Raw genomic sequence first — 22,639 nt, 5'->3', positions numbered from 1 at the left:
AATCCACAAACATAAAATATACCATATAATATAATCTTTTTATTTATAGGGTAAGTTTTTTTTTTTTATAAAGCGCAGACTCTCTTTTCACTAGTTTTTTTTTAATGAACTATGTTTTTGAAACTATATTTTTATAAAAATATTCATTTTTTTGACTTCAAACACTCTTCAAATATTCATTTTGTTAAGCTGTTATATTATAACACGATAGCACAATCACATAGGTAGCGTATGAGTATCACAAGCTAATATAATATAGCTTGAACCTATATCACAAACATTTACGCATCCATACACGTGTGAGATGATATTTTTAGTTTTAAATTATGCTTGCTTATATTTTTTATACTAATATACAATATATTTATATTATACAGAATGATTCACAAAACACATTCACTGACATTTTTCCTTTAATAATTAATTTACTCAAATTCTATTTTTTGAATTATTTTTAGTATAATATTTAAGAATATTTATAGATTTAAAAATAAATTCAAAACTTTAAATTTAGACTATTTCTACCATTTAAGGAGTGTCTTAACTGTGATGTAACGAAACTTCTTTTTTTTTTTAAATAAAAATCATGTATATTATATTATTTATATTGTTAAACGAATTTCATGTCATAAAATTATTGGTGGAGATAACTTTATAATCATTGGAGTATTCGATTCGCATTAATTTTCAAACTCTAGATTCGAACTATTTTGTATATAAATATATAACTCGTATTTCTTAAGTTTAGTAATAATAATGACAGGATGCTGTTCAGTTGAGCTGTTGTTCTGTTGATTATGCATGCTTAGTGTAATATTTAAATTTTATATTAAATTGTTAAAAGTGCATGCATTGTGCGGGAAGTACCTATTTATGCGTATCCCTTCTAATTATAACACTGAATATTCAGGGTTTTTGCACCCGCCTCTCTATTCTAATTTTTATTTCCCGATTCAAAAACTGAATTATTAATAGAGTTATATATACTCGATAGGTATATAATGTATGTGTATAAAGTAGAATATCGGCTCGTTAGTTCGTTACATATTCGGTATGGAAAAACAACAACGCATTATGCCGGAAATTCCAGGAATCGTATACATATTATATAAATATTCAAAAATTATTGTGTTGGGGTAATGGGCTGTGGTCTCGAGGGTGTGACTTCGCGTGGGTTTTCCTGCCATTGCTGCCGGAAATAGCGTTGTCGTTACTGCAGTGCCGGTAAATCACACGACGGTCCGGCCGACCGCGTAACCGGAAACGCGTGTTTCGCGCTTGAAACGCTTAGAGAGACGGAGATTGCGTGTGCGAGTAAAACTTTTGCCATACGCGATTTGTCAGGCAAAACGGAAGTAACAATGGTGGTGGTGCACAGGTATGCTAGATTCATTATAGACCTCCTATCGTTTTATATGCAGTATTAGATTCTGAACGGAGTGATGAATTTATTGATTTTACAACGATGTGTGTTTTTTCTTTTGTATCTGTCATCACGTTTTGGAGTAGTAATAGTGCTTTGATTTTTAACTTTAGCCTCTCCCTAAAAAGGAAAATTAATCTAGTTAGTACCTTGGGGGGAAGTCAAAAGTACGATTATTTTTTCCCTCACCACTTTATTATTATATGATCTCGCACACAACTCAAGGAATAGATATTATATATTAATGAATGCGTTTTATGCAAATAAAAGAATAATACACGTATAGATATGTTTGTCAAGTATTATTTTATATATATATATATATAATTTGTCCTACTATTTTATATAGGTATGTATTTTTTTCGATTATTTATACATATTACATATATTATATTATAATAAAATAAAAATGGTCATTACGACAACACAGAAACAATTAAAAAGTATTATATTATGTGTATAATATGGAATGAGCGTGAGCTTAAAGTATACTTACTGAAATAATCCCTTAAATAATTAGCACCAATTAATAATTGATTAATTTTATTTTATATTCGCCATACTGTACCTGCTTTACATCACAACGCACGAGTGATATAGATCGTGGCTACCGCAGTCATTGGAATTCTGCTGAATACACTGGAACTCCTTCGAAATAATTTAGTATTTTATATTTTCCAGCTGCTATATACGCGTATAATATAATATAAATCAATAGATGTATATCCGTAGCGTTACAGAGGTTTATGACGCGTCTGTATAATAAATAAATGATAAAAAAAAAACCGGAAAAGAAGAAAACACCGTTGTTGTGTTTTTTATACGTATATATAGGTATATATATATATATTATTATGGCCACGTAACACGCAACATCCCTAGCTCTATTTCGAATATTATTAGATGCACTTCGGCTGAAAACAAAAAATTGGTCGCATAATAAAAAAATATGTTTACGATTGTTTTCTCTACGCTCTCGAAGAATTGGATGGTTCGATTTTCGGTCGAAATAATTCTCCGTTATTCTACAATATTATGTAATATAATATATTACAAATAACTATAATAATATAATACGGTTGTGTGTGTGTGTGTGTATTATAAAGCTAAAAACCAAACGGATTTGGAAATAGCCAACGTTTAAGCGCACGCAGTAAATCGACGGTTTATAGCTACGTCGTATTAACGCGCATCGTCCGCTTCTAAGGATTTCGCGTATATTCCCCCAATAAGAATACGGGATTTACTCAGATCGCAATAATTAAACCGGAGTGTATTATATTCACTGCTGCGGACCGTTTTCAGACGATAAATCGGACGAGAAACTTGGACCATAACCAAACAGATAACGTACCTATATGAAACCCTCACGGGGTGAACTGGTTTTATTGTTAATTAAAAACTTGAAATGATAATGTTCTAAACGGGTAAACCGTTAAACGAAGTCCGTATAAACTATATAATATACAGTAATAATATTATTATTATACAGCCTATAACATTATATTATAATACACCATATTATTATTATATTCCACGAATGTTGTGATAAAACACGCGTATGTAATCCCTGAAGGACGAGGACATCTTATATTATGCAAATGTATATGTGCGTACGCGATATGCCTACTTAATACCTAATAATCGATACTTACTCGGCGATTCGTCCGTTTTATGTATATATAGGTACTTGCCGTGTAAAAATGTTAGCAAATATTAACTATAATAATTGTTTAAACCTTAAAACCGATTATTATACTGTTATTGATATTGAATGACGGTAAAAAATGTATACATAAAATAAACCATCACAGTTTCAATATTAAAGTTCTCATATAATTTAATTTGAAATAAAACATGTTCAATTAGATGTAAACATCCAATTAGGCGATCGTATTGATATACTATTGTACGTCTATAGAGTATAGCTGTTGTACGCTTATATAAAACGTTATGGTGAATAATAATAATAATTATAATAATTTATGTATTTTATGATCGTTGGTTTGCGTCAAAGATAATATTCTGAGTACCGTTGGGATGATTATACAGAAATTAGATGAATGAAGTGAGTTTAATATCATTTATATAAGTACAATTTATTAATGAAATGCTGTTCGCTGGGAATCCCATCACTCGAGAATGGTTGTACCGGTATGGCTCATTTTTTTTTTTTAATATTCGGATTCGGAATAGTTCAAGTATGGGTTTTAAAGAAATAAAAATTGGTAAATTCGGGAATAACATTGCTTTTCCATGGGGTTTTTGTAAGAAATCGCAAAAATATGCGTGGATATTGACTGAAATTTAATATACAATATGTATGTGCACGTAAAGTTTTGATGACAACACTATACTATGGTTTAATATTTTATTATATATACTTTTTACAGTTGAATACTTTGTTTATAAGTTTACGTATGAGGATACTTTATTTACATTTATTTGCTTACAATTTTCAAATAGCTTTTCATAAATTCACAAAACAATCACAAAAAAAATTACCTGAACAGTACAATACAACGTTTTTATTTAAATATTAAACTGATTTAATAATTTTGTAGACCTTTATTTTCTAATTATATAATGTATTAAGGGGATTGGAAGCGGTAATTTTCTGTCTTTGTCTTACACACGTGGAACATAGGAAAAATAGATATACGTGCCTGACAAAAATTTAGGTACTTTTAGTTGTTCGATTTAAAATATGTAAAGATAATTGAATTGGTATACATGTTTACTTTGCATGGGTCGAAGCATATTTTTAATATTTTTAATATATTTAATAATAAAAATTGACAAATTTATCAAATTTAAAATATTTATTTTAAATAATAAAAGTAAACTTGTATACCAATTCAATTACCTTTACATATTTTAAATTGAACAACTAGAAGTACCTTAATTTTTGTCAGGCGTATAGCTATGTCCCACGTGTGTTAGACAAAGACAGAAAGTCACCGCTTCCAATCCCCTTAATATTACTTATATAATATATAATATCGTGATTTTTTATTTGCCGATAAAATGTATTTACATACCTATAAACTCTTGAAAACTAATTATAACTGGATGATAAATACTATTTTTCTTCATAAAAATAAAGATTAATACCTGTATTGTGGATGTCAGATAAAATTTCGTATAGTGTTAGACTGTAGGTATACACGAATAAATATTGTATGGTATAATAAATATAGATACTCATTTTTCAATATATACAATAAATCGACATATCATATTTTTATGTTATATAAAAGTCTCTTATAAATTCTCGTAATATATTTTATTTTGTCGATTTAGCTACGTATTTTTTCTCTAATATTGTTATAATAAACATATATTTATATTTTTGTTAGTTTGTTACTTTAGTAAAAATAGTAAATACATCATTGTACGAAATCGATTTTTTTTTTATATATTTATGTATAGATCTTCTGACATGCATTCGCTTGATTTGTTCACAATAACTCTTTAAAAAAATAAATAACTTACGCTGGCAATTGGCTGGTATTCTGGTACTCTGTTTTTTCCTATAATAATAAGCGAACATCATATATATTGTATTGTATATTATAAAACAATAAGAAAGCCCGAAGTTATACCTTATTATAATATGGAAAAATTGGCAATCAATATCAAAATTTGAAATAATAACCATCGCTGATGTAGGTTCATAAAGTTATTTATTTTATAAACTGTTTTTGAAACATGAAAAAAAAGTAAACTAAACAACACACACTTAGGGGGGTAGCTACTCAAAGTTATCAACACTATAAATATCTTTCGTAATATTATATTATAAAACAATGTCTATAGTCAAACCGTTATTCTTTTTTAAACTAAAAAAAAAAAAAATAATCATACATGAATATCGTACATTTGTAAAACAGTATAATATGGTACATAAACACTTAAATAACTAAGATTCTCAATATTCTATACAAAACATGACTTTTTGAGATTTTTTAAACACTTTATATAACTATATAATATTATATGTGTAAAGTAAACATACAACTAAAATTATTATTTAAACTATACAACATTAATTATTATTAATTATGTTGACTAATCGACTTTTCACGACATGCGTCGTGTAACGAAAACACACTCTATAATATGTGCCGCTATAACATACTATACAATACACGTTTTATATATATTATGTATATACAAGTCTGGGCATTAACGAGTTAAATTACTTTTGACTAAGTTTTATAAAAAGTTACTTTTTTTTTTAAAACGTATCTTCTAAGTTAAGAGTTTAAATGTATCCCATGATATGCGGTTAATAGTTACTAAACACTTAATTAATTGTATAGTCAGGTTAAGATAATATTGTTTTCATAATATGAACATTTAAAATAATATACTTACTTTATTTTGTGTAAATTAGTTTTTAAGTATAAAAAAAAATTGTTATGTACGTGTATAATATAATGTTAATTTTAAATTGTAGACTGCCGATGTGTTAAATTCATAGTATTTCTGATTTAAATATGGATCAAATCAACTTTCATGGAAAATTCCATTGCCTCACACACATTTATTAAAAATATTTAAATTAAAAAACTATCATCTGAGTGATTATTCAGTTGGAAATTTAAAGGGATACCAGTAATCGCTTGAAAATTTAACCTAAATAATTAATAACTCATAAGTATAGGATTTATCATTTGATGGCTTCTCTTTTAATCAGTGGTGGCTTGAGTCTTCATAACTCAAGGAGCAAGTTTCTAAACAACCCACCCACCCACCCACCAACTACATTTACTAGGACCAATGTAATATTTTTAGGTTCTTCTTTAGTTACATTTTTCATTAACTTTTACAATTTTCGATATGAACAAACTTATTTTTACTTGAACAATGATCAATCTTCTGTTATGAATTACGAATAAACCTATTACACTTTAAACATTTTTTCCCCCCATTTTCGGAGAAGGAGCAATCGCTCTTAGTATTCTTATAACAAACCGCCTCTGCCTTTTAATTAATTATTCTTATGTGTATTATATTGTTTTTGTCTTTGTGCGTATGCTTAAATCAATCGAATTTATTTATTGTGATTTTTTATTCATTGTAAACATTAAGAAAAAAAAATGTACCCTAATGGATTTATAACTAAGTTATCCAAGTTGCTTTTTTTCTATTAAAAACTGTAAAAGTTAAAAAGAAATAAAAGTAACTTACTTTTAACTGACATCAATCTACACGCATAATACCAGTTAAAAAATACGAATACCAGTTAAAAAATAAATAAATAGTAAATTCACCTAGCCTCGTGTATTGTATATAAATGGTATATAATATGTAGGTACACTTACCCAAACTTACCCATCTTAAATCCGTACACGGAGCTGGGCCAAAAATGGGAAGTGGTATTTATTTATTTTATTTTTTTTATATAAAAACCAGCGGTTTCATAATATCATCATCATCTCATCAGTAAAACGCGACGGGCCAAACTCGTGCAAAAGATCTGGCACGCGCGCGACATTAATAACTACGAGATCGTTGTCATCGAAAACGTGTCGGGCGGCGGCGAAGGTTTTGCGCTCGTGTTGGTCCGGTTTAATAACGTTCGACGGCTGATCGTTGGCGGCCGAAACGCCGGCCGGCGTGTTACTCGCCGCACCCGTCGCGCGATCTCTGCCGCAGTTGCACCGAAATGACCGACACGGAATCGTCGTATTCGTCGTCTTCGTCGCCGCCGCCGCCGCCGTGCAGCGGCATCAGTTCCAAGTTCTGCTGCAGCGGCGTCATCAGCGACGGTTGCTGCACCGGCGACGGCGTGTGCGGCGGCGAGTGCGCGCGGTGCGCCGCGTACTCGGCGGTGCAGTTGAGCTGCTGCTCCTGGAGCGGCGTCAGCGAGCCGGGCCGGCACGCGATCACCGAATCGACGGACGTGACGGTGGTCATCACCGAACCGCGGTGATGGTTGCTGCCGCCGCCGCCGCCGCCGCTCTGTCCCGCGTCGTCGTAACCGCCGCCGCCGCCACCGCCGCACCCGTCGCCGCCGCCGAATCCGCCACCGCCCCCGCCGCCCCCGCCGCCGTAGCCCCGGCGGTCCCGGTGCCGCTGCGCGTCGTTGCAGTGGGCCTTGCGCCGGCCGCACGGCACCGGGCCCGTCCCCTTGTACTCGTCGGCGCGGCGGCTGCACACGCCGAACCGGCTGAGCAGGACGAACAGGTCGCGGCGGTACTGTTGCGTGAGCAGCGCGTACAGGTACGGGTTCGCGCACGAGTTGAGCGGATAGAAGAACACCAACAGGATTTTGGTCTTGGGCACGTCGATGAGCGGGTAACCGGCGAGCGCGGTCAACCCGAAGAACGCCACTGGTGCCCAGCACGCGAAGTCCGTGAACACGAGCAGGGCCATGCGCTTGGCCACCGTCATGTCGGACCGGGCCACCGACGCCACCGCTTCCCGGCCGCCCCTGATCGACGCGTACATCTTGGCGTAGCACGCGCATATCAACACGAACGCCATGCCGTTGAACGTCAGCAAGGAGAACAGGTACACCTTGTCGGTGAACGTCGTGTAGTCCATGGGCAGGCAAATGCTGAAACGGAACAAACACGTATTTTATAAAAAAAATAAAGTACATAAAGTACGGACGATTAGTGTGTGACGTCACGTACGTTATTAATCCTTATCGATATTTCATTTCGGATCCAAACAAAACAAAATACACATTTGAAATGAATATGAAATAAAATAAGTTCGTAAGTTACAGTCTTTTAAAACAGCTGAATCTATTGGATCTATTCACAAAATAAAAATGCTCTAAACTGTTTTAAATTGTTTTAACAAACAAAATTAATTTAATAATTTATTTTGTATAAATTTTAAATAAGCACCTTAGTTTGTTTGGATCCAAAACGATCCGATTGATAAAATGTATACCATTTGATAACGCGTATGACGTAGGCACTAATCGAGCGTATTATTGTCGTATGTTATTATCGCGGTTAGTGCCTATAAACAGTATAAAACTGCTATTTTACCACCGATGTAATAATATGTGGACCGCTCCACATGTAGTTCTGTCCTGGCACAGCGCTGATATGTTATTTTGTATTTTTTTTTTTTTTTTGTTTAATGTCAAGTGAACAATATATGAATTACTATATGTGTAAGTAATAGTTTAAAATGTAAAATCAATTTGAAAACTCAACGAGAAATGAGACGATCGTCGTTTGCGAATCGCATACAAGACTACGTGTAGGCGAGGACGTGTGTGATAAATAGTTAGTATAGGAAAAGGAAACATATATTTTCTATAGGAAATATCGGTTAACGTTTGGCGAGGGGAACTCCGATAATATGTTTTCGGGAAAACAATGTAAGAAAATTAATCTAATTTACCAAAAGTTTTCTTAAACAGTTTAAATGAACAGCTTGTCTCTTTAATCTAAAATATAGAAGATAGATTTAAAGCTTTTTGGTGGTAGTCACGATGAGAGCAGGCAACTTTGAGGATATATGATGCAAAACGTAGACATTTACGTTGAACTCTTTTCGACATTTTGAGTGTTACACTGTCAGTAGTGGCTGGCAGATCTCAAACGACAAAACTATATTCAATTAGAGGGCGAAGGCAAACTAATGAACACAGAGAGTTTTTAATGAAAAACATTATTTAAATTCGGAGAACATTCGTTGGATAAATTTTATCCATGCCAATATTGTTATAAATATTATAAATTAAATTATAAACTAAAACGTATAGAGTAGCTTAATTCATAACATCAATTTGAAAGCATTATAATTAATAATTAGAGCCTATTATAAAATATTATCAAAATAACAATCTGTAATTTGTGATTTTTATATTTATTTATCTGATGAATGGTAGTGCTCTGGACAGAAAATGGTAGTCCACTCATTAGTATTAAATTGTAAACTTATCAGAGTGCACTAGCACATTAATCATTGTCCACTCTCTGATTATCTATTTATATATTATATATAGTTCGCTAAGTATACTATTCTGTGTATAGGTGGTTGCTACCTTTAATGTAACATCATTTTACACCATGTTAATCATTTTATATATTGTAGATAAATTCAAAGAATGTCACATTTATTGAAATTAAATTTTTTAATATTATAGATGTTATCTTTATACCTAATCATCGATTAATCGTATATATTATTGGACCGAATCTAAGATAGTTTATATAGTATAGTGGAATTGCAGCAGACGGTATACTACCAATTCTATTTGATGTTTAAATATTCAATATAAAAATGTCCAAAAAGAGGTTCGTATAGAGTGAAAAAGCCAGACGACAAAATACTATATATAGGTAAACAGTTTATTGGGTTATATATTACACTAATGCCATGCGGTGTCTTTTGTGAATTGATTTTATTTAAACCCAAATATCTATTTAACGTATAAAATATAATAATAATAATAATTATTAGTTTATTTACGCGAAACGGTAGTTTAACATGGTTACAAAAAATTGACAAAATAAGACGTAATGATATGAAACAAATAACATATTATAAGAAATTAATTAATACAATAATAATATGTAGGATAGCTAAGTATTGGTAGGTAAAAAAACAAAAAACAAAAATAAATAGTATTAATAATGGAAGACAATCTAAATGTGTGGGACATGGCCTAAGTAATTAAACTGAATTCACGGCTCTAAGTATTCGATGTAATATGTGGTTATGTCCGTATGATGTTTTATGTACTGGGATATAGAATAACTCTGGGAGAGAAGTACTTCAATGTTTTTTTGATTCTTGAAGCTTTCAATAATCTCATATTAATAAAAAACAACGTATATGTGTTGTAAGCGATCTACACCAGTGTCTATCGTACTTAGGTTTACCGTTTAGGCAGGCAATCATATATCCGAGAATGTGCATCTCAAAGCCAAATCTATACATTTTGTATTTTAAAGAGGGGCTCCTGTAAGGATTTGTTGTCTCACAAAAAAGTATATTGTTTTGTTTGTATAGGGTTGCCATCAAACATGGAAAATAAAATAGTTATTATAATTGGATATCGTTTTAAATGTTTAGATATTTAATATTTTGTAAAAATCACCCAAATTAATGTGTTAAAATATGTGCAATTCACATTTAACCGAGTTTAACATAAGATAAATTTACTGTCATTATTTAATTTGTCGCGGGTAACGCCGTGCAGGATCAGCTATTATAATAAATATATCTACCATTGAAAGTCAACGGTATAAAACGGATGTCCCTTATGCAAATCCATAGTTTTCAGCAAATTTTCATAAAATTGTCTTCAATAAATTCAGCATCATGCGCAGTGTCATTTAAGTCTACCTTTTATTACTTAATTTTTACTTTTAAACGCATATAAATGTTAAATATATAGTTGACTCACAAAAAATTGTAATTTTTAAAAATATATTTTGTTGCCATTTACAGAAAATAAAATAGATAATTATCATGATTTATTGGACATCATTTTAGACCTGTATTTTATATTTGATCAAAAAACCCAAATAACGTGTTAAAAATATGTGTGATAAACATTTAACGGAGTTAAAGAAGGAGTAAATCTACTGGCATTTAATTTGTCGCTGGAAACGTCGATTTATATCATAGTAGAAAGCAACTCTCTCCAAATTCTTAAGTACTTAATTCTTTCAAAGAGATTTGTAAGTGATACCTCCAGATTGTTTGTAAGATCGCTGGAGTTAAAACGCTCACCTTTGCAGATGGTTCTTAGCCGTTTGGTTTTTGTCGATTTTCTGGGTTCGAAAATAATCATGAGAAAAATGTACACATGTGTCGGGCGAAAAGCATAGTCAGAGATTCTGTAAGTTAGATAATGGTGTATATTACACACTTGTGGGGTGTACGAAATAATACGTAATATGCAAATTCGACCTTATAATAATCATCAAGCGCTTTTATTCATCGGTTACATTTTATATACACCGTCGTCGCCGTCTACTCGGCGTCACCATAGCCATAATATTATTATTTTACGTCGTCGCAAGTATAAGTTGGCACTTTGTGAAAAATTAATTATATAAATGTTTGTTTTATTTGAAAATCGATTAAAAATTAACGGTGTTCTGAATCTATACAATATATAATATCATAACGTTAGATTCCCCGTAATGCGGTAGAAATATTAGAAAACGTTAAAATCAATTACTTTTGTTAAGCACTGACTAAAAACTAAATATAAATTAATTAAAAAATTAATTAATAAAACTATAACTTCACGCAAAATTGTCAAAAAACATACATTGCAGTTTTACCATAATACCCCGCTTACAGTAGTAATATTTATACTTATAGATAATTGATCACGTCATCGTTTGTCGAGAAATTTGACGTGCCTCGCAATCATCGTCACACTTGACTATGTCCGACCATTGTATAATGAATAACGTCATTTTTATTCGTTCTAAAAAGTGTACTTAAGACGCGCAAAGCCCATTAAAATAAATTTAATTCGACATAAAAGAGATGATTTTTATTTTTTATTTTAAATAATATGTTTACGTTAACATTATTTTGACATAATAAGACATAAATCGTCCCTAAGTCGGCAATTATGACAAACAAAAAAGACATTTTTATCATTTGTTAGTTTGGAGCGGTTTATGTACTGCTGTGAAATATCAAAATTTGGCGAACAAAATCGATTCAATGAATCACGATGAGATAAAAAAAGAGAACAGTGTGCAAAATTTCGTCGATTTTTCTCGTTAAGAACATCGTCCAACATGAAAACTATTAACAATTTTAGCGATACACGGACACGGTTCGAGATATATCTTTCCCTCGAGATTTTATTCGTCGTAAATCGAATCCCCTCTGTCTTGGATTTATGTTCATATTTGGACGTCATTTGGTTTGTGGGTAGTAAAAAAACATACACATATGAAATATTTCAAATATCATATAGTACAACAGGGTTGGTGTGTATTAGCAATTCTAATGAAATGAAATCGTTTGCTATTGTCAAAATAGGTTTTTGTAGAAAAAGAAACAATCATTCCGTAGCTTATGAGTTGTTAAAGGTATAAATTATGTTGACGTATAATATTCAAATACTATGATTATTATTAGCACATTTAATAGAATAATATTATATTATAAGTTCGAACAACTATTGAAATACTCTATAACTTCTATCTTATTGTTAAGATAAAGAAGAATCCATAGTATTATAGCACTGTAATTTGTGCGGGTATTGAGTATTAATTAAAGAATATTAAAATATAGCTAAAATATGTATGTAGTATGTACTTATATTCTTATAATGTTGATGATTTTGGAAATGATTCCTACTTGAAAGTATATATTCGTATGTGTTATTTCAATGAGATGACTTATTTATTGTTCAATTCTTAATTTTATGAAATGGAGTGGGGGATCTCACAATATTCACAATATTGTATAATAATCGTCGTACTGTATATTAATATTATAATTGATAAAGGAAAAATATTAATGTTTTTTTTTTTAAATTAAACGATTTTTTCAGTTCTTTTACTTAGGTTGAGGCATATTATATTTTAATGGGAACTGATTAATATACATACACCTAACCTTATTTTAAATACTTAAAGCGGTTATGTAAAAAAATATTTATTTTGAATCATGCATTAGGCTGTGTGCATTCTTATAATGTCTAGGTATATCATGGTAGAGTGTGAAATCAAACAGAAACCTTCCATAGTAACAATTTGAGGTATAAGTACACTTTTGATGATTATTGTATACATTGAATTGGAAACTATGATTTATTATAAATAATAAGCCTTTCATCCTTTTTTTGAATCGTATAACAAAATATAGAGTTAGCTTTTTATATTTAGGTTTATCACCAAGTTAAACAATCCGTTTTCAAAATGATATAATCTTATCTATAAAATAAGGTAAAATATAAAATTTGTTTCTTTATTACGGTCTGTTGTTTTAAATTTGCTTTTTGGAAACTATTGATTTTAAAATATTTATTTTTGTTTAACAGAATACAATCCACAGGAAAATGTTTTTAAAATATTTAAAGTACATTAAAATTTTCACCTGATTCTATAGAAAGTAATTATTGGTGACTTATTATAATATAAAATATCATTGAATATATTTGGTTACAATTAATTTAAATTTTTTACAGCTTTTCCACAACGTAAAATGAAATACGATACACGTTGTATAACTTGTAAGAAGCACTTAATCAAACGTTACATATTTTTTAACTACATTTTTATTTTTAATAGCGTTCTACTTAGCGTTTATTGCGTATTGGCCTTTACGTTGTGCCAAAATTGCATAATATAATATTTATTCGATATTTTAGGATAATATTATTTTTTGCTTTATTTCAACTGGAAATTTTTTTTTAATAACTTTATTAAAATATTTATAATTATAAGTACAAATTTGAAATTTGTAACAAGAAAATAGATGAAAAATTAAATTTTGATTTTCGGCTATCTGTTATATTGAAAAATATACTCTTTATACACTATTTATTTTTTCTTTACTTATCCCCATAATAAAAATTACTTTTTTGATATTTATATAATAGCCTATATTTTTATGTTAAGTATAATATTTGAATAAACTTTTTTTTAAACTTTAAATAAATAATCAATACAATAAAATGTGCAATGGTAAATTTATAAGTAAATAGTAAAATATATCATACACGAATGAGGTGTTTAATTAAGGGGCGATACTAAACTTTTTTTTGTCCATGAACGTGTTAATATTATATTATTTTTATTTATTATTATTTTTTTTTTATTGAACATGGGACATTAGCTATTAGGCCATTAGTTATTAATATACATTTGGTTTACAAAAGATTTACATTTTAATTTTAGCTTAGATTAGGTTATATAATTTTATTTCTTTTAAGATGTTAATGATGTTTTTATTTGATTACATTTTTATTTAATTTCTGTTATAACGTTAATATTATTATTTTAATAAAAAGTCACGACACCACTTCCTTTTAGTCTTCATCGAGGATTTCCTGCCAGTATTAAGATTGAAAGGTCATTTATCATGATAATTTTGAAGTCACAATGGTTCTCCTCCAATTGTTTTTATAGCAAAATCGTTGTAAAGATTTATTAAATTGGAAATAATTTGCAGTGCGTTCGATATTCGTTATCTGTTAAAGTGTAGCATTTTTGAAAACTTGATTTTTACTTAAGTTTAATATTTCCCCGAATCAATAAATTAAAATTGAAATTTAGTATACATTTTTGTGTTTTTAACTATATGAGTATACTCGTATTTATCATTTTTATCTATTAAATTGACAGAATATCTCTTTGTTCATCGAAATTAGTCAAATTCGAGAATCAGCTTTACAGGCTACAGCACACTCATTTTTAGTTATTTTTTGCCTCATAAAATAAAATATGTTTTATAACTTATTATCCTGCAGTAAATTTGGAACGGCGTAGCCTCTACCAAGATCCCACCTAGATGTATAGGTCGAATTTATATCTCACCTGGTCTTCGAGTAACCACTGGTGCCCATCAGTGGTAACGCACCCATAACCAGCGAGAACAACCAACCGACGGCCATTATGTTGACAGAGGCTCCAAGCTTGAGCCGACGATTCAGGTGTATGGCGTAAGTGATAGTATACCAACGTTCGCCGGTGATGATCATCAACGTAAACACGGAGAGCATGCACGAAAACACGGTCAGGAAACCGGCAACTTGGCAACCGATACCTGTATAATTATAATGCAGTGATCTTGAGAACACAGTTGAGGTTATAACATATAATATAAAAAACGACGGAGGAATTCTTATGTAATGGCCACACGAATTATTGTAAGTATCCGACAAATTACTCATATACATTATAGTACGTTAGTACCGTCATACTTATACTTATAACGATCGTATTGTAAATAATAATACAACGTATCTAATTTCATCGTTTAAGCGATATACTAATGTTCTATAAACTAATTAATTTATGTAAGTATTAATATATTATTGTGTGTATATAACTATATTAAGGGTATGAACGTATGACAGAAAATAGTTATTATAGTTTTCTTTGGGTTTTATTCGATTGCTTCCAATCGTCGAGAAAAATATTACTATATTTAATACCGCGCATTGGTACATTGTCTGGGTTCAATTTATTAATACGACATGTACATACCATAAATCTTATTTCGTTTAATCTTCAATATTATTTGTCTATAATAAAAAAAAAACAACTAGAAATTCAAGAACACGAGTGAACTGAAATTATACTATTATTTTTTTACATACAATTTTTGTAAATTTATTTCGACGTTACCATACACTTATATGTATTATGTATCGTCCAATCACTACTATTTACGTATACATACACTTATAATAATTTTTATACGTAGACAATTAATATGACCAATATTAAATAATCGTGATTATAGCAGACTCATGTTGTGTACATGTTTATCAAATTTATCAAATTATTATCGAAATTCGTCAAAGACCATTCAATTAGTAGTTGCCTATAACCCAACAGTTAAAATAAAACTAATTTTTTATCCAAAGCATATTGAACACAAGATATATCGTAAATATTGATTAAAAACGAGTAAACGAAAATTTGTTTTCTATTTTATGTCAAAATTACAAAGAACTGTGTGATGAACTTTGATGGGGCCTTTTTTTGTCATAAAAAAAGTCAATCACGAAAAATAATTAAATTTTATTTTCAAACATCACAGGGAATATGTACTGAAGGTATTTTCTATGACTATACACTATTATCTGAACAGCTACCTCGAACATAATTAACTTATGTTAAATCTCATAAACTAAAATGAATTATAGTAAATTAAAACAAATTGTGGACTTATAATTACACTAGAGTCTAGAGATGGCATACATGTTAAATCTTTAAAATAAAAAAAAAAATGCAAATATAATTAATAACTTAAATAGTTAAGTAATAATTATTCTACAAAGTGCTAGTACTATAAATGCTAATGAGTATTAATGAAGTCATAAAGTATTTAATATATTAATGATTATTGGTTATTACTCATAAATTCAAATCACACAATTTTCAATATTGTACGTATTCTGTACACACAATTAATTAAAGTTAATAATTCACATTAATTATAATAATAGTTGTAATAATGATAACGCGTGGTATTATAGTTTGAAGGTTTTTTTTTTAAATTTTAATATTACTTTTATTGATTTGGGTGGTAGAAAAATATGAAATGGTATAATAATATAACAACTGTTAATTTGTCATAAGAGAAAAATAGTATAGGTATGGTACAATTGGCACAGATAATATAAGATTTGTCTAGGTAATATAGGAACAATGTATATTGTTCACTCACATGATAATATGTCTTAAGTTTAAAGTTGGCAGACTGTATTAACTCTATTTAATAATAAACCAATATTTAGTTATACATTAATTATAATATGCGTATGTTTAATAAAATTAAAATTCGGTATACATAGCAAATCTTAAATCATTATTACCTACATAAATGTATACGTAACGTAAAAAATGTCCATCAAACTGTTATAACTTATAATACTTATGAATTATAAACCAATAATTTAATTACTTTTAAGTCTCCTAAAAATAAGTTTTTTTTATTGCATTTAAATACACGGCAGGTGATGTAGTTAAGCCTCTCTATAGCAGAAACCATAGGAGTGGGGCAAACGAAACGTGTCCGCTATTGAGAGTTACCTATCAAGAGGTGTCAAACAATACATCTTATAACCTATAATTGAGTACATTCTACACATATTTTAAGCGGAGACTATTTTCCACGTATCTCTTTTATACACGCACAAAGTATGGCGTCCGCGTTTGTAGTAGCTATGTGCAGGGCACAACGACGCGACGGTGTACGATAAGGCACCGAGTTGTGCTATAAAGTGGCATTTATGGCGTTTAGTTATTGCCGTTTTAAAGGACGAGGACGAATTTAACGTTTTTAATGTCCTTTTACACAACTAAACGTCCTATATTGTATAAACCGTCGTTATCAATGTTAATAACCCGAACAACTGCATTGTGTATAAGTATAATATTGTATTGTACCTTGGTGGTGATTTAGCTAACTAGTTAAACCGGGAAATTGATTTTTTTTTTTTAATTTATATAAATGGATACAATACAAATAATAAAAAGCGATAGTAAATTTTTTTTAATAAGAAATCGTATAATGAATAACACTCAAATGAAATATTATAGTATTGGATAAAAGCGCGACCGGATTGTTGCAGTTTTCAATGTTTTCATTATATTATATTATGCTCGTACTATTAACAACTGTGGTGGTACTATATAGACACAATTATAATTGTATGCACTTTTTAGGGTTTCAAATTGAGCATTTTAAAGAGTCTTTTTATACATATACAATATACATAGTGTATATACGCGTGTTAAAAAACACTGTCACGCAGACAGTAAGTGGTATGAAAGTATCGAACTTTGAAAATTCGCAATATAAAATAGCAACAAGTATATATACCTATATTTAACAAGCAAAAACTAATAAATATCGTGACAATCATCGTCACCCATTTAGTATGTGATGAGTTTTATTTTTTAATTTAAAACGATGGCGTGTGCAATATATTACGTATAATTGTATGATGTCTACCAGGGATGGCCAAAAAGTAGGTCGCGGACAATTTCAAAGTCTATCATGTTAGAATTTATTTTTAATCAATTTTATCGAATGCTCACCATCGGAAAAACTGGATAACCTTTTTTTGGTAAACATATCTGTGTGAAACAGCATTTTCTCCCATAAAAATTATTAAATCTGAATACCGAGTTACATTTTCCGGTGTCTATTTAGACCCGTGTCTTAGTTTAGTAGTCAGCGACTATTAATTATTCAGATTATAACCAACTTATCAAAAATATAGTGCAACTGTCACAATTCCACAACAGCGAAATAATGTATTATTGCATATTTGCATGTTTAAATAGATTTTATAAATTAGTTGTAAAATAGATTTTTATTTTATCATTTATACAAAATATAATATGTCTGTTAATAATTATAGGTGAAAGATACTCAATAATAAAAAATAAGTCGATCCTCAAAGGAAGAATATGTTCTTAGTAGATCTCCGTCAAAATAGTTTAGCCACTCCAGATGTATACAATCAAATCGTTTTCGATTACAGCATTCCACTTCGTTCTTGTATAGGTACAACAAACTTACTCACCGATGATAAAACAATTTATTTGTCGTGACTCAAAGTTAACGGTGTATTATTTTATTTTTGTAATTAAATACGGCCCATAAACTGCGATGGCTGTATAGTATTATATACTCGGTAAAGTTATGTAGTATCGCGTAGCAGATCCCGTGAAAAGTTTGTTTAACTTGTTACGTCTCGTTGTTTTTGATCGACGAACATCGTTCAATTAATATGTCCGATAATAATACCTATGAATTTCAAAGTGCACGAGCAACAAACTCTGAATTAATTTGATCAACTAAACAGATACGATATTTTGCGGCACGGGATGTCCCACGGGACCATAGTGATTAATATCATATATTTTAATAACATAATTATAAATAAATCAGATGCATATTTTTACTACTTTGCTTTTGTTTTCATCAACATGTAATTGTTGTATTTCTTTTTTTTTTTATTATTATTAACGACTTGAGGTAATGAAATACAATTTTCATCATTATCCTTTTTTTAGGTTTTTCAATTTATTTTTAAAGGACACACATATTTCTTATTTCTCAATGTTAATATTTCTACTATTATTTTATTAATTTATATAAATATGAAATATTTAATCAAAAATTGTATTATACGTTAGCAACTAATTATTGTCGAGTAATATATGTCGTAAATTATAATATACCAAAAACTAAAAATCATATAATTACTATTATATTATGCAGAATAGTTAAGAATTTAAAAAAAAATGTGTGTATCATGTACAATGATTTAGGCAGTATTTTTTTATTCACTTCAATTATTTTAGATGAAAATGTTAATGATTATACATTAATAATGGTTCAATGGCGATGATATATCTATAATTTATGATATTTATAAAACAAATGCTCATAGTAAAAAATTAAAATTTAGTAAAACTATAAAAACAATACGCTAAACAATTACAATTAGTTGGAAATAGGTTGTAACCTATAAGCACAAAACATGATACAAACGCAATCTAAAATGATAAAAATAATTAAATAGGTAAATATCCCTTAAGCACAAATAAACTTTACTAAATTAATGTGCATTTTATTAAAATCATAGTCAATGAATACTTTAATATTAAACTTGAAACTTGAAGATCACAGTTTTTAAGTAGTCTAATCCAAAAATTTTTGAAGATTCGTAAAATTACGATACAATAACACTAAACTTCAACTCATATCCATTACTGTTTTTTTTTTCAATAGAACAATACAATACATTTGAGAACTAAATATAATTAGCGTCAAATTTTAAGTTGAAACTTACAGTACAACGGGTAAAATATTGTATCAGATAATAAAATTTATTTTTGCATTTTTAACCTATTACCAAGGTCCAAGGACATAAAACGAATTTGCGATTTTGGGTAAAACCGTAGAAATGAGTATTTTGAGTTGGAAAAAAAAAATACCTAATTCTTTGTATAATAATGTAGTTATGGGTGGAGGCAGTCTCATTTAACACATGTAAAAATTATAAAGCTGCAAATAGGACCCTTCTGCTTACTATACCGCCTCAAACAGAAGAAAAATATCTTTCGTCTACAATCACTTAATGTGTTTGTAAATTGTAATGATATTTATATTGTCGCATACGAAACATAATATACGTAATATTTATTAGGTTACCTCTCTGCCAGAATATGGCGTGATTGAAGTAATGTCCGATCGAACGAGCGTCCATGACGGCGATCAGTAACAGATAGAGGCCCATGCAAAAGTCAGCCATGGCCAAGTTGCACATGAGGAACTTGGGTACAGTCAATCGGAATCGACTGCTGAGCAACACGAACAACACGGCCATGTTTCCCAGCAAAGCGGCCACGGCCACGATCCATACGGCCACTCGTAGTGTCCAGTTTCCCATCAGGTCCTCGCACGGGTTAAACGCATCCGGTTCCGGGTAACACTTGACTTCCAGATAGTTTTTCGAAACGTTTCCGCAAATCACGTCAACTTTGGTACCGACTGTCACGTCTGCATCAAACGGTTTAGTTAGTCGACATTACTTATATGTGATCGGTTGTATTCGCTGGTTTTGTTATGGAGGTACAGGGGGTTAAATGTGGTATAAACTATAATATTTTAAAGGCGAGATGTATAATTTGATGTAATTTGAAGGAAGATGCGGCTGCGAAGGAGTGAATTTGCATCAAATGATTTTGTTGTTGTGCGGTTTCGGTACCATTAGTAATTAACAAACCTACATTTATTTCACTTCCTGTCATCATTTGAAATGACGCCACTGTACACGAAGTGTTTGCATATAAGAGTATATTTTTTAAAACTAAATCCTTAAGTTTTTATCGAGTAATATTATGTTATATTAAAGGTATTTAAATGTTTTAAATGTTTTAATCCACTCTTTTCATTCAAACTTTTACTATTTTAATTATTGATTTTAGAGTAATTTCTCTTTTTTTTAGAACGATATAATATTTTTTGTTACGTATTTCAGATATTTTATAATATTTAATCTAGATATATTTTATTGTATTAATATGTGCCAAGTAGGTATCAAATATTGTCGAATATAATTTATTATAATTAAACATTTTAAATTGAGATAAGCAGAGATATAAGATAAATGTTTGTATAATATCACCTGTCTGAAACTTAAGATTCTGAACTTTAATGATGAATTTGTTACAATCAGGAAAATGTTCAAAATATTTTCAAAAAAATGTTTAGTGTAATATTATATTATAGTGTTATTAAAAATTATGTTTGCTATTTAATTAATGAAAAACAGTGCCAAATATAAATATAACATTTAATCCTTATTATATTTTTCAATTATGTGTAATCAAAAGAAAAAAGAAGCAAATAATAGTTATTTAAAAAAATATAATTATAATATATTTTTATCATATTGTACATTGTATATTATGTGTGAAGATTTATACGATAACGCGTGACGTTAATATACTGTCACTGTCATAAACTGAAACTCATAATTATTTATCACTGAACAATGTTCGTTTTGGGTTTAGTTGGAAAATAATTGAAATGTGTTATTGGACACAATTCAACTTTATTATTTGAATGCTTAATTTATTATTTAATCGATATTGTTGTTAACTGACATGTATTTTTAAATACACATCTACGGGTAGGAACCTACCACTGTATTTAACGATAACTTTGTAAATTATTAATTACAATTTGAGTTTATATTGTCATCAAAACTTTAATCTTAAACTATAATAAGTATGCATCTCATGTGAAGTAGAGATTTTTTATTTTAAGAGCCAATTTTTTTGTTTAAAATATTTGATTAGTTGGCAATGTTAAAAATTAATATCCAATATTAATTTGTAAATTTAATATTGGTATTTCTTTATTTTATATTGATTTTGTAATAGTTTGTATTCTATGGCTATTAAAATTATCTGTATATTATATAATATATAAAAGAAGATGTTCCTAATTTTGTTTAAATGCAATTGAATAATACACATTCATTCAGACAATTATAGTGAGTTTTTGGATTAAGTATTAATTTATATTGCTGGTGATTTTGAAAAGAAATATTAAATCCATCAACTATCTAAACAACAAATCCACCACCCTTAACTAAATGGAATGTTTAATAATTCAACTAAATCAGATTTATGATATATTTACTGGTAGGTACAACATTAATATTATTTTTTTACAAGTTTTCAATATTAATAATTTGTGTGTCTAACCTGTATTATTGGAAAATAATTTATTGTCTTAATTATATTTTTGTATTTTTCACAGAGATAAATATTAATAAGTGTATTTTAAAATACAATTAAAAATAAATATTAAGTATGTATTTTATAAGCATATTATAAAATATAAAATATTTTAAGACTAAGTATTTATATTTTTTGTTTTTGATAAAATATTTAAAATATTGGATAAAATTATTTTATTTATAAATACTTGCATAATGTAGTATATTATTTAAAATATTTTTTTAAAACTTTAACTAAATTAAATAATTTAACA

At 29.4% G+C, this 22,639-nt stretch overlaps 1 protein-coding gene across 1 annotated transcript in view; it reads right to left on the bottom strand.

Moving 5' to 3' along the window:
- Positions 1-5,092: 5,092 nt before the first annotated feature.
- The window catches only part of LOC132917254 (lutropin-choriogonadotropic hormone receptor-like), a 116,317-nt gene continuing 98,770 nt past the window's right edge, over positions 5,093-22,639 (bottom strand). The window contains exons 13-15 of the mRNA XM_060977901.1: positions 20,288-20,635; positions 14,923-15,151; positions 5,093-7,991 (exon numbers count right to left, since the gene is read on the bottom strand). Coding sequence (XP_060833884.1) covers positions 7,052-7,991; positions 14,923-15,151; positions 20,288-20,635 — 1,517 coding nt within the window. The 3' untranslated portion in view covers positions 5,093-7,051. The remainder of the gene's footprint in view (positions 7,992-14,922; positions 15,152-20,287; positions 20,636-22,639) is intronic.

Source organism: Rhopalosiphum padi, chromosome 1 (genome assembly GCF_020882245.1).
Source record: "Rhopalosiphum padi isolate XX-2018 chromosome 1, ASM2088224v1, whole genome shotgun sequence".
Lineage (NCBI taxonomy): Eukaryota > Metazoa > Arthropoda > Insecta > Hemiptera > Aphididae > Rhopalosiphum > Rhopalosiphum padi.
Note: the sequence above shows the minus strand (reverse complement) of the source record. Positions and strands in the feature narration are given on the sequence as shown.